General features: G+C 51.7%; 1 protein-coding gene across 5 annotated transcripts in view; it reads right to left on the bottom strand.

Moving 5' to 3' along the window:
- Window positions 1-12,567, bottom strand: part of LIMS2 (LIM zinc finger domain containing 2) — a 70,810-nt gene that overhangs the window by 32,669 nt on the left and 25,574 nt on the right. The window contains exon 1 of one of the 5 annotated variants that reach the window (XM_036099972.2): window positions 11,548-11,723. The exons of 3 other annotated variants lie outside the window; for them this stretch is intronic. Coding sequence is in view for 1 of the 2 variants with exons in the window: in XM_036099969.2 (XP_035955862.1) it covers window positions 7,406-7,416 (11 nt within the window). In the remaining variant the exon portion in view is untranslated. Of the gene's footprint in view, window positions 1-7,405; window positions 7,577-11,547; window positions 11,724-12,567 lie in introns of those variants that run through there. One more of the 5 variants, XM_036099969.2, reaches the window with a different exon arrangement.

Raw genomic sequence — 12,567 nt, 5'->3', positions numbered from 1 at the left:
AAACAACAACATAATGAAATAATTTAATACAAAAGAAGGCAATAATAGTGTAGGAGTTGAGAAACAAAAAAGACATAAGATATATATAAAAGATAGTAAATGGTAAATGTAAAATAATTACATTAAATGTAAATGGATTAAACTCTCCAATTAAAAGTCAAATTAGCAAATGGAATTTTTTAAAAAAACATGATCTACCTATATGATTTCTATAAGAGATTCACTTTAGACAAAAACACAAATAGTTTGAAAGTAAAAGTATGGAAAAGATATACCATGCCAACAGCAGCTAAAAAAGAACTGGAGTGGCTATCTATACTAACTTCAGACAAAATAGACTTTAAGACAAAAATTGTTACAAGAGCAATAAAGGAACTTTTATAGGGATAAAAGCATCAATCCATCAAAAATAAATAACAAGTATAAACATATATGCACCTAATAATGAACTCAAAATACTTGGAACAAAAATTGGTAGAATGAGAGAAAAATAGATAATTTAGCAATAATAGACATGCCAATACTCCACTTTTTTTTTAAAGATTTTTACTTATTTATTTGAGAGAGAGAGAGAGAGCATAAGCGGGGGGAGGGGCAGAGGGGCAAAGGGAGAGGGAGAAGCAGACTCCCTGCTGAGCAGGGAGCCCAATGTGGGACTTGATCCCAGGACCCTGAGATCACAGGACCCTGAGATCATAACCTGAGCCGAAGGCATACGTTTAACTGACTGAGCCACCCAGATGCCCCAAAACTCAACTTTCTTAATGGATAGACTAAATTACACAAAAGCTAAGCAAGGATATAGAAGGCATAAACTACACCTAAAAGACATCTATAGGACACTCCACCCATCAATAGTAGAACATACATTCTCAAGTGTACATGGAACATTCTCCAGGGTAGACCATATGCCAGGCCATAAGAAGAGCCTCATGAAACTTAAAAGGATTGAGATCATGGAAAGCATATTCTCAGATCACAGTGGAATAAAATCACTAATCAATAATAAAAGGAAATTTAGGAAATTTACAAATATGTGGAAATTAAACAATATACTCCTAAAGAACTGCTGAGTCAAAGAAGAAAACAAGGGAATTTGGAAAAGACCTTGAAATGAAAACACAACACACCAAAATTTATGAGATGCAGCTCAAGCAGTGTTTGAGGAAAATTTATATTTGTAAATAGGTGTATGGTTTTAACTATAGTTATTTATAGTTGTATAATAGGGGTGCCAGGCTGGCTCTGTCAGTAGAGCATGTGACTCTTGATCTTGGGGTCATGAGTTCAAACCCCACGTTCGGCATGGAGCCTACTTTAAAAAAATAGTTGTATAATAGTCAAATAGTTGTATAGTACAAAATAGCTTTATAGTTATATATTTTTTAAAAATCTCAAATTAATAACTTAACCTTCCACCGTAAGAAACCAGAAACAGAAGAGTAAACTAAACTCAAAGCAAGCATAGGGGAGGAAACAATAAAGATTAGAGCAGAAATAAGTGAAACAGAGTTTAGAAAAAAAACTTACTAGCCAGGTGCACCAAAACAGTCTGGTACTGGTACAAGGACAGACACATATATCAATGGAATAGGATTGAGAGTCCAGAAATAATCCCACACATCCATGATCAATTGATTTTCAATGAGACTGCCAAGACAATTTAATGAGGAGAAATAGTTTTGTCAAAAAATGATACTATGACCATTGGGTAGCCACATGCAAAAGAATGGTTTTAAACCCTTACTTCAGGCCATGTATATAAACTGACTCACAGTGGGTTGAAATCCAAAATATAAGAGTTAAAAGTATAAACTCTTAGAAGAAAACATAGGTATAAATCTCCATGACCTTGGATTAGGTAACACTTCCCTCGATATGACACCAAAAATTCAAGCAATCAAAGAATAAATAGATAAATTGGATTTCATCAAAATTTGAAACTTTTGTGCATTAAAGGACACTATCGAGAAAGTTAGAAGACAATCCACAGAATAGGAGAAAATATTTGCAAATTATATATCTGGTAAGTGTCTACATAAAAAACTCTTAAAATCCAACAATAAAAAGACAACCCAATTTAAAAATAGGGAATGAATCTGAATAAACATTTCTCCAAAGAAGATAGACCAGTGACCAATAAGTACATGGAAAGATGCCCAACATGACAAATTGTTACGAAAATGAAAATCAAAACCACAATGTGGGGCGCCTGGGTGGTTCAGTCGGTTAAGCATCTGCCTTCCGCTTAGGTCATGATCCTGGAGTCCTGGGATCAAGCTCTGAGTCCAGCTCCCTGCTCAGCAGAGAACCTGCTTCTCCCTCTTCTCCCTACTCATGCTCTCTCTAACTATCTCTGTCACTATCTCTGTCCCTCTCTCTCTAATAAATAAATAAAATCTAAAAAAAAGCACACACACACACAATGTGCTACCACTTCACACTCACTGAAACAAACAATAAGTGTCAGTGAGGGTGTGGAGAAAATTAGAACCCTCCCCATTTCTTGGTGGGAATGTAAGGTACGCAGTTACTCAGAAAACAGCTTGGCAATTCCTCAAAAAATTTCACATAGAATTATCATATTATCTAGCCATTCCACTCCGAAGTATATGCTCAAGAGACTGGAAAATATATATAGAAATGTTCACAGCAACATTATTCATAAAAGCCAAAATGTGGAAACAATTCAAATGTCCACCACAAATGAACACATAGACAAAAGGTGGTATAGCCATGCAATGGAATATTATTTGCACCCCCCCAAAAGAGGAATGAAGTACTGATTCATACTACAACATAAATGCCCCTTAAAAATATTATGCTAAATGAAAGAAGCCAGGCCAAAAAAAGCCACATAATATATAGTTCCATTTATAGGAAATATCCAGAACAAGCAAATCTATAGAGACAGACAGCAGATTAATGGCTGCCAGGAGCTAGGGATTGACTGCACATGGGCATGGGGTGTCTTTTGGGGGTGATGAAAATGTTCAAGAATTAGTGGTGATGGTTGTTGCACAAATGGTGAATGTATTTAAAATCAACTGAATTGTACTCCCTGAAATAGTTATGGTATGTGAATTATATCACCAATGTCTAAAAAGCACACGTGTAGTAAAGAATACTACATAGCTTACTAGAGGCAGGGACCGAGGCCAGGGCCACCAGCAAGTTGTGAGGGAGGGCTGCCACCCTCTTGTGGCTGAGCAGTGACTGCCATCCCCAGGGCAGCCCGCAACACCACCGGGAACAGCCTCTCCACCAGAGCCAGCTTCCCCCACCCACACCTCCCGCCTTGGCTCACCAGGAGGCTGGGTCCTTCGGTACGCCTCAGATGAATGACATTTTCCAACCTTCTTACCCCATATGAAATCTGATTTTGAACGATTTTATCTTCATTTAAAACTCCAGCATCAGTGTGGACACATCTTTGGTGTTACATACATACATTCAGTCATGTCATCTTAGGGACACATTATCCTCTCGTGTAAGTATCTCATTAACATATTCACCTTATTAGGTCATCTTGAGCAAATTTTCATCATCAGGAATTTATTTTTTTAAAGATTTTATTTATTTATTCGGCAGAGAGAGACACAGCGAGAGAGGGAACACAAGCAGGGGGAGTGGGAAAGGAAGAAGCAGGCTTCCTGCTGAGCAGGGAGCCCGACGCGGGGCTCGATCCCAGGACCCTGGGATCATGACCTGAGCCGAAGGCAGACGCTTAACGACTGAGCCACCCAGGCGCCCCCATCATCAGGAATTTAACAGATTTGAATAAACAGAACAAGGAGAGTTAAGGTGCCTCCCTCTGTCCACCCTACTCGGAAATGAAGACCTAAGGAACACACACGTCCGAATGCACACGTGACAGATGGAGCAGAGCCAACCAGTGTAGCTTGAGAGGGGGGACAGCCACGGTGCGTGGAAAGCCCGGCCCCTCTCCACGGAGCGGGGGAGTGGGGGGCAGGCCAACTCGCCCCAGGCCCCACGTGCTCACTGCTGAATTTTCAGGAATTTCGTGAACTGGTTAGCGTCATGTTGGTAGTGTGAAGTGAGCTGAGGTGGGGGGTATTTTCAGCCTGGGATTGGACCCACTACAGATCAGGCCCTCCGTCTGCCACGGCACTGCACTCGCAGGGTCGGAGTCAACTCCGGAAGCAGAGGGTAAGGGAGGAGGTGAGCGGTCACCGGGGGTACCGGGCCTGGCCTGGGGCTCAGGGACCAGCTGTGCGGCACTCGTCATCTGCTTCACACGGCTCCATGCGCTGCTCTGAGGGCCCTGGCTGCCACCCTAGCTACACCTCAGCTCTGCCGCCAAGGGGGCCGCTGGGCATGCTCCTGAGGAAGGTGGGGAGCGAGCGGTTGAGAGCACTGTGGAGGGCGGGGATGCGGGTGGATGTGAGGACAGGGATCTATCTAGCAGCCCCACTCGGCACAGTCCCCAGCTCGGGATCTGGCGCGCGGCAGCCTCTGCAGACGACGGGTCACGTGGTGGGAGGGACCCCACCCTACAGCAGGCCAAGCCACTGAGCTCACCGGCTGTGGGCGCCATGTCCCAGGCTGCACTTGGAGGAGTGCCTCCTGACAGGCTGGATCCCCGAGCAGGGACGTGCCCTGCCTGGGTCCTAACATCCTCCCTGTGGATCAGTGGTGATGTCAAAGGTCCCTTCAGCTGGGACAAAGCCTTGGGTGTTTTTAAGATCCAGAGTCTTCGGGCCGCACGCCAGGGCTGAGTTTCCATCCCACAGCATGGCCCCTCCCTAACCACACCCATGCTCAAGACCTCGCTTACCCTTCTCCCCCGCTCAGTCCTCTCCCAGGCTTCAGACCCTCTTATCCAGCCGCCTCCCAGTGCTTCCTCTTGGACTTGTCACAGCTCTTCAAATCCTTCGTGGCCCAAACTAGCCCCGCGCCCACGCCTGCCACCACGACTGGGCATCCTCCTGGATTCCATCCTCTCGGTCAGGTCCTCCAACTGCAGCTCCCAGACCCCCTGATCCAGCTCCTCTTCCCCATCCCCAAGGCTGCTGAGGAGGAGCCCCCCTTGTTGTGGGCCTCCTACACCACCTCTACCTCAGCAGCACCCAGAGGTGTGTTTCCAAAGTGCACCGCCGTGTACATCACTCTAGGCCCCCTCACTGGCTCTCGACTGCCCTCCCTCTGGCCTTGCCCACTCTGGTCCCGTGGGGAGCTGGCACTTCACGAAGTTGGCAGGGAGAGCCCCAGGGGTGTGTGAGGTGTACGACGAGAGGGCTGTTGCCAAAGGTCGGCCTGGTTCTAGGTCGCGCGCGCGGATGCGCGGAGAACCAGGATCCCGGTGTGAGTACTATCCCGGCGTCTCATGGGGGCAGTGGATATGCAGAGGTCAAGGTGGCACGCAACGGAGTACAAATGAAACTCCACAGCTTCTGGGACAGGAAAAACCTCGCCCACCCCAATGGTCGGGTCGGACGTCCGTTCCTCAGCTGGCCCGGCCCCACACCTGTGCTGGAGGGGGAGGCGAGCCAGTCCTGGCCTGGGCACTGCATGTGGCAGGCTGACTTCAAGGGAGGGTGTCAGTCTATGCTCCCAGACGGCTCACAGCTGCGAAAAGCAAATGAGCAGGAAAAGACACCACGAGAAAAGAAGCAAGCCACCAAAATATTCCCAAGGGCATCTCTGAGGAGTGGAACTGTGGGTGTTTTCTTTCTTTTTCTGTTCCTGGGTTTTTTCTAACTCTCTGAGATGAGCAGTGTTACTTTCACAAGGAAAAACTCTATCCAGTGTTTTCCAAGGTGCACTCTGGTCCCTGCTTCATTTGATGACCGTTATTTCTCTGGACCCCTGCAGCAAGGCAGGCTGGTCCCTGCACCCACCACCTCCCTGCCTTCCCAGCTGGTCCCTGCACCCACCACCTCCCTGCCTTCCCAGCTTCTCTTGCTGGGCTGTCGGCCGGCTGACCTGATGGTCTCCATCTGCCTGGAAGGCCCAAGGGACTCAGGGGCCACAGGACCCCTGCCCAGGGAACAGAGGTACCTCAGTCTCTGCTCTGCCTCAGCCCTGCAGGCTGTCAGGGTGGAAGCTGCCGCCAAAGCTGGCAGCGTGTGGCTCTGCCTTATTAGGGGGTTTGCTGTGCCTGAGTCTCCGCATCGCACACGTCCCACCCCCCCTCAACACTGGTCTGCACTGCTCCTGGCGCTGTCCCTGTTTCACTCTCTCCCTTCGCTGCCTCGAAAGCTCACAGGTGGGCAACCAGGCAGCTGGCAGGGGAGCCCTGCAGGCAGCGGGAAAGCCGGGGGCTGCCAAGCACACCAAAAGGGTGAGCACCGGAAGGCCGGTCGTGTCCGCAGACTCAGGCCATGATGGGAGTGGGCAGCCAAGTGCATCGGAAGCACAGGACTCACTGGGTCACAGGATACGTGCCATTTTGGGTGGTCCCAGCTGTCCTCCTACTCCAGGCCAGTGTGGCCCTGCCCTCCTGGTGACCACTCTACACATAGCCCAGGTTTAGGGCCACCACCCTGCCCTCTGTAGCTGCTCCCCATTCCTGGGCACTGCCTCTCAGAGCCCTTTTCCCTAGCAAAACCACAGGGTTTTCTTAGTCCACAAGCCACAAGTCAAAGAGCATCCTCCTGCCAGGACTTGGCTGGAAGGGGGCTGCTGGGCCTCAGAGACCATCCCCTCCCACCTAGCCGTGAGTCATGCACTTGTACCCAGCCATGTTCCAGAAAGGACTGCAGAGGCCAACACTTGCCAGACACTAGTGCACATGTGACCGGCCTCCTGAGTCACTCAGCCTCTGTGGCCTCAGTTACCTCATCTGTGAAATGGCAACAGGGCCTGAGAGCCCCAGCTGGGCCAGGCCTGGGGGAATGCCCTGCCCCCACCTCACCCCAAACAGCTTGTGCTTGGGCAGAGTTCTAGCCAGGCCTTCACATAGACCCTTTACCATTTCTAAATTTTTACCATTCCTGGCTTATAGAGGAAGAAACAGAGGCTCCAAAAATGAGATCTCTGCAGGATCACACAGCTGGGGGTCAGGGAAGCTGATAGAAGCCAACAGTCCGGTTTTAAACCTTGCTTAGTTGGTTGTGACCTTGGGCGAGTGCCCGACCCCTCTGAGCCCCGGTTCTCCGTTAGTGAGGGGTTAACTCTGTCCATCTTGGAGGGGTAGGCGGTGGGGTGGGCAGGAGCTTCACCTGCCCCTGCCGGACACCGGCGGGGGATAGGGGCACCCCGGTCCTGACAGGCAGGGCTACCCTGGCAGCCAGCCGTGGTCGAGGGGCCGGGCAGGAGGCGCGGCAGGTGGATCAGCCAGCTTCCCGGGAGAAGAGGGCAGGGGTCGGGGCGGGGGTCCGGTCCCGCAGTCCCGCCCAGACAGGCGCCCTCCCGGCCCTTGGCGTGGGTGGGGGGCTGTTACCTTCCCGTCATGGTGGCCGCGCGCGTTGAGCCCGGGGTCGCCTCGGGACCCCCTCTGACGCCTCAGCAGCCAGAAGAGCACCAGCCAGCAGGTCCCGGGCGCGGAGCAGGGAGACGCCCAAAAAAGGCCAAGAGCGGCTCCGCCCGCAGCCCAGCCCAGACCGCGAGGTGGGGGTGGAGGGGGGCGGGGGTGGGGTCCGCCCCGCCCGCGAGGTTGCGGGGGGAGTTGAAGTGGGGGCGGAGGGGTGGGCCCCGCCACTCGCGCCGTCCTAGCTCTGGGGACACCGAGCTTGGCCTGCGGCGGGCGCGGGTCACGTCCTCCCCGCCCGGGCTTCGCTCGCCACCTCCCCGGATTCCGGGCATAGTTTTCCTTTTAAAGGGAGTGAAGTTATAATAACCGCGAACGAGCCCCCCAGTCCCGCCGGGACACCCTGCCTGGCGCTCCCCCTCCGCTGTCCCGGGCTGCCCAGGAACGTGAACACGGGCGGGGGACAGGGGATTGGAGGACATAGAGGGACGATGTAGAGACCACCTCCCCGCTGGCTCCAAGCCCTGAGTTCCCACGGCAGCCCCGAATCAGAAAGGGGGTCACCTTCACGCTTTCATTCCTCAAACAGACGCTTCTGGGAACAGACTCCCTCCCCGGGCGGGGCACTTGGGGACCCCTGGTCCGCGGGGTCCCGCCCCCAGGGAGGCCAAGGTCGAACGACGTCCCTTCAAGTCGTGAGCCCAACGGCATACTGAGATGCCAGATCAGTGCCCTCCCGGGCAAATAACCGTTTCATCCAAGTATGCGAGTAACCCCTCACCAAGCAAAAGGTACTTTACAATGAGAAAACCAAACGCCCAAGTTGGGGAGGAGAACCAAGCACTCCTCTCTATGATGAAGCACCACTGACAAGTTAGAGAGGAGCTGTTTAAAGTGACCCTGTGATACAAAACCATTTAGGGAATCTCTTCTGGGAAAATCATTTCACAAACAAAACAAAAAACCCTCAGTCTCTCGGCCTATGGGCAGGTATTTCTAGCTGGGCTGTGGAGCGTAGCTTATGATTGGAAGCAGCCCAAATATCACACTGTGAGGCCAGGACTGAGCAGCCTGATACGGTAACCCTGCTGAACATCATATTACTTCTAGCTTGGCAACAGATGAAGACTATCTAGAAATGACAGTGCAAGGTAGCAACCCACACGTAAGCGATGGAATTCAGAGTGACGTGCGGACTTACACCTACAGAAATGAGCTGGGAAAAGGCTTCTGCTCCTAAGTCGCTGGTATCTTGAAACCGGTGCAGTTGGCACTTCTTAGTTCTTTTGCAGCTGTGTCTTAGCTGATAGTGTTTAACTGTAATTCGATGGTTGACTAAGCTTCAAGTATGGATGATTTCTTGGTTCATCTGCCTCTTTAAGAAAAATGCTTTTCAGGGCGCCTGGGTGGCTCAGTTGGTTAAGCGACTGCCTTCGGCTCAGGTCATGATCCTGGAGTCCCGGGATCGAGTCCCACATCAGGCTCCCTGCTCAGCAGGGAGTCTGCTTCTCCCTCTGACCCTCCTCCCTCTCATGCTCTCTGTCTCTCATTGTCTCTCTCGCAAATAAATAAAATCTTAAAAAAAAAAAAAAAAGAAAAATGCTTTTCACAGTTGCTGATGCTAGAGGCTGCGCACCAGAAATGGGCTGCCCAGCTGGGGGTTCATTGAATATTGGGGTTCTTTAGGAACCAAGAAGGATGAAAAGTAGAAAGGAGAACACCAAAGGGACCTGTTCCCTGCCTCAAGGGAAAGCCTGCGAGCCTCCTCTAGTATGCTTGCTGAGCACAGGAGGATGTGCCTGTGGCCAAACCAGAGCCCTCTGCTGCTGACCCAGCCCCTCAGCATGCCTCATCCTTGGGCCACGGGCAAGCCCAGCAAGAGCTCAGTGGCGTCTGTGGGCATCGCTCAGCTCTGCTGGAGATATGGAGGATCCAAGGCACCATGGGCCAGCCTCCTACAGGGCAGCCAGAGGTCAAACTGGCAGGAAAGAGCTGCAGTTGTCCAGCAGTGGTCATTCACACATTCACTCACTCGGACTCATTCATTCAAGAGCAACTATGCTATTCGGGGCACTGGGGGCAAAGCAGGGAACCAGAGGACATGGGGTGGGGGACGAACAGTAAACAAAACATAGACATGACTTTAGGCAGGGACAGTGCTGCAAAGAAAAGGATAACATGGGGGGGGGGGCTTCTGAGGAGTGTCATCTGAGCTAAAACCAGAATGAGGAAAAAAGCCAGCCGGGGGAACAGCAAGGGCAGTGGCCCTGAGGTGGGACAGGCTTGGGTAGCTCAAAGGTCAGAAATAAGGCCGTGTATCTGGAGAACAGGGAGGCAGGGGGCATGGGAAATAAGGGAGAGGGGCCAGGGGGCCAGAGCACGAGGGCCACCCTAGCGTTTGGATTCCACCCTTAGAAAGGTGGGAGATTCTAAGCAAGAATAGACACAACACCCTCTGGGGCTCAGGGGGCTGTGAGCACCCTGTTCACAGGGCATTTCCGTCGTTGCCCCACACCACCCTTTCACTCCCCCTCTCCAGCTGACAACCACACCTGAGTCAGCCCAGTGCCCAGGGGTGCGAAGGCAGGGGTGAGGGCTCAGGGCCAAGGGAGGGGCAGGGCTTCCCTTGACCAGACTGGCCTTATTAGTAGCACAAAGGCCACCTCAAGTGGCCTCCTCCCGTGTCTAGGGCCAAACCCCCTCCCCCATGTGACAATGGGGACCAAGAAGGCCTTGCAGCCCTGAGGAAATCTCAGGGTCTCTCGCCATGGCCCAGGCCCCAGCAGGAGCCAGTGTGCCTTCCCAGCACGCAGGACCAGTGTCATGCTTGTTTAATGATGGCCCATGTGACACGAGGGCACCCCAACAGTTCTGCCCAAAGGGTCTCTCCCCCCGGATCTGGTTTAGGCATCTCCCTCTCAGGGCACTGGGAATGGCCCAACTGGGCCACTGTTAAGCAGTAGTGCATAACTGGAATTAACCAGTTCCTTCAAGTCCAAACTTAATTCCGGAAGTGGTCTGTGAGAATCCCCAGGGAGGGGCCGGGAAGCGCCTGGACCGCCCAGAGGAAAGCTGGACCGCTCTAGCTGGAGGCTGGCCGAAAATGAATAGCGGGCAGCACACCCACCTCTATGTACCCCCAGAGAGCAGAGCATTTGCTGCTTTAACAACTAACTGTTTCTACTGTAAAATGTGAGCATGCCCTCAGAACCGAGATCTACTCTTACACACGTCATCTGACCAGCCCAAAATGACCTTACTTCTTCCTGGCCCAAGCAGAGCTCGGTGAAAGAAGTTTGATTACGATTAAGGCAGAATCATAATCCACTAATTCTTTTAACATTTGCAGAACAAACGACAAGAGACTCAGAGGTTTTCTTAGTCTGTGGAGAACACAGAACCCTTCTCGAGAGTCTGGTTTACCCAAGTTTAGAACAGGGCCACGGAGCTCACAACTGCTTTGCAAAGACTGGCTGGCCTTGGCCTTCGAAAAGGAAAAGAACATTTCTCTCTTACCTTAGCTCTGGGACAGGCTTGATGCAACTTACAGGTCTGGAACAAGAGAGGCCTAGAACAACCCCAAAGAGCATTCAGAAATGCCACATTCTTGCACCTTAAAGCATCACAGCGTGCGTCATCCAACAAGAATCACCTGTGCCCCGTGACCACAGAGTTCTTTCCCTGCAGGGTCTCCAGCCTCTCTCTGCTCCTAAGCACACCTCTCTTCTACTTGCTGGGGTTTATTTTGCTTCCTCTTTCCCATTAGAATAGCCAACCCACCAGTCTTCCCATCAGAGTATCTCCAACCTCCGTGCAGAATAAAGACGAGCTGTGCCCCCTACCATGCTCCCCAGCCCTAAACTGTCCAGACTTGGCCTCACCTGTGGAAGGCCTAGCAAGGTAAGCTGACTTCCCCCATTCACAGGCCACCTAAGGGTGTGTGAGGCTAAACCTGGAGGCAGACCACTCTGGGGCTGTTCCCTTACCCCAACATTAGCAACATTAGCATGAGCACTTAGAGGACATAAAGGGAATGGCGGGGAGAACCAGGGACCGGGCCCCATGCACATCTCGAGAGCAAAAAGCACCACTCGGACGCCACGCAGTGTCTCTACCTCAGGGGGCTGAGTCGCCACTCCTCCTCCTTCTGCGGCTTCCTTCCCTGAGCACCGCCAGCCACTTCTCTGGCGGAAATGGCACGGCCACTTGGAGAAGGACTGGGCAGCAGCTGGGTGTGTCCAGCTGCCACGGGTGCCCAGATATTCCAGCCTCACCTCTCACTGGGCAGGAGGCTCGGCTGGAGCTGGAGGCTGGGCCGGGGGCACCTTGGGGTCAGGAGAGGGTGGAGGAAGCCAGGAAGGAAGGCCGGCCTCCCTGGGGAGGTGCCTGCGGGGCGGGCCACTGACAGCCCATTCCCCTGCAGGCTGGGCAGCCAGGACGACAGAACAAAGGAGCGACAGCCACCCGCCGCATTCAGAGAGACCAACAAAGGGGCAACCAGCCGCCAAGGGGGCACCTGTTTGGTGGCCGCTAAAATGAGCATTTACTGGGGCGCCTGGGTGGCTCAGTCATTAAGCATCTGCCTTTGGCTCAGGTCATGATCCCAGGGTCCTGGGATCGAGCCCCGCATCGGGCTACCTGCTCAGCGGGAAGCCTGCTTCTCCCTCTCCCACTCCCCCTGCTTGTGTTCCCTCTCTCGCTGTGTCTCTCTCTGTCAAATAAATAAATAAAATCTAAAAAATAAAACAATTTTTTTAAAAATGAGCATTTACTAAACTCCTGAGCTCATGAGCCCCTTGGGGAAGCCTGATGTTTTACAGCATGTACACAGGCCAAAACCGAGCCCTACAAGGGCACAGAGAAAAGAAAATCCGCAACTACTTTGAATGACCCAAGAACACTTACTAAGACACCTTCTTGCCAGTTATTATTTTCCCTGAGAGGAGAGAAATCTCAGGACTATTGACATGATTTTAAGTTAATTATTTTCTAATCTTTTGCTATAAAAATTTCATTGTACTGGGAAATGCCCAGAAATAGAAAGAAGAAAGTTAGGACACCAGGGTGGCTCGGTCGGTGAAGTGTCTGCCAGAGGCTCAGGTCATGATCCCAGAGTCCTGGGATGGAGTCCCAGT

Source organism: Halichoerus grypus, chromosome 4, assembly GCF_964656455.1.
Source record: "Halichoerus grypus chromosome 4, mHalGry1.hap1.1, whole genome shotgun sequence".
Lineage (NCBI taxonomy): Eukaryota > Metazoa > Chordata > Mammalia > Carnivora > Phocidae > Halichoerus > Halichoerus grypus.
This window is presented reverse-complemented; position numbering and strand designations above follow the sequence as displayed.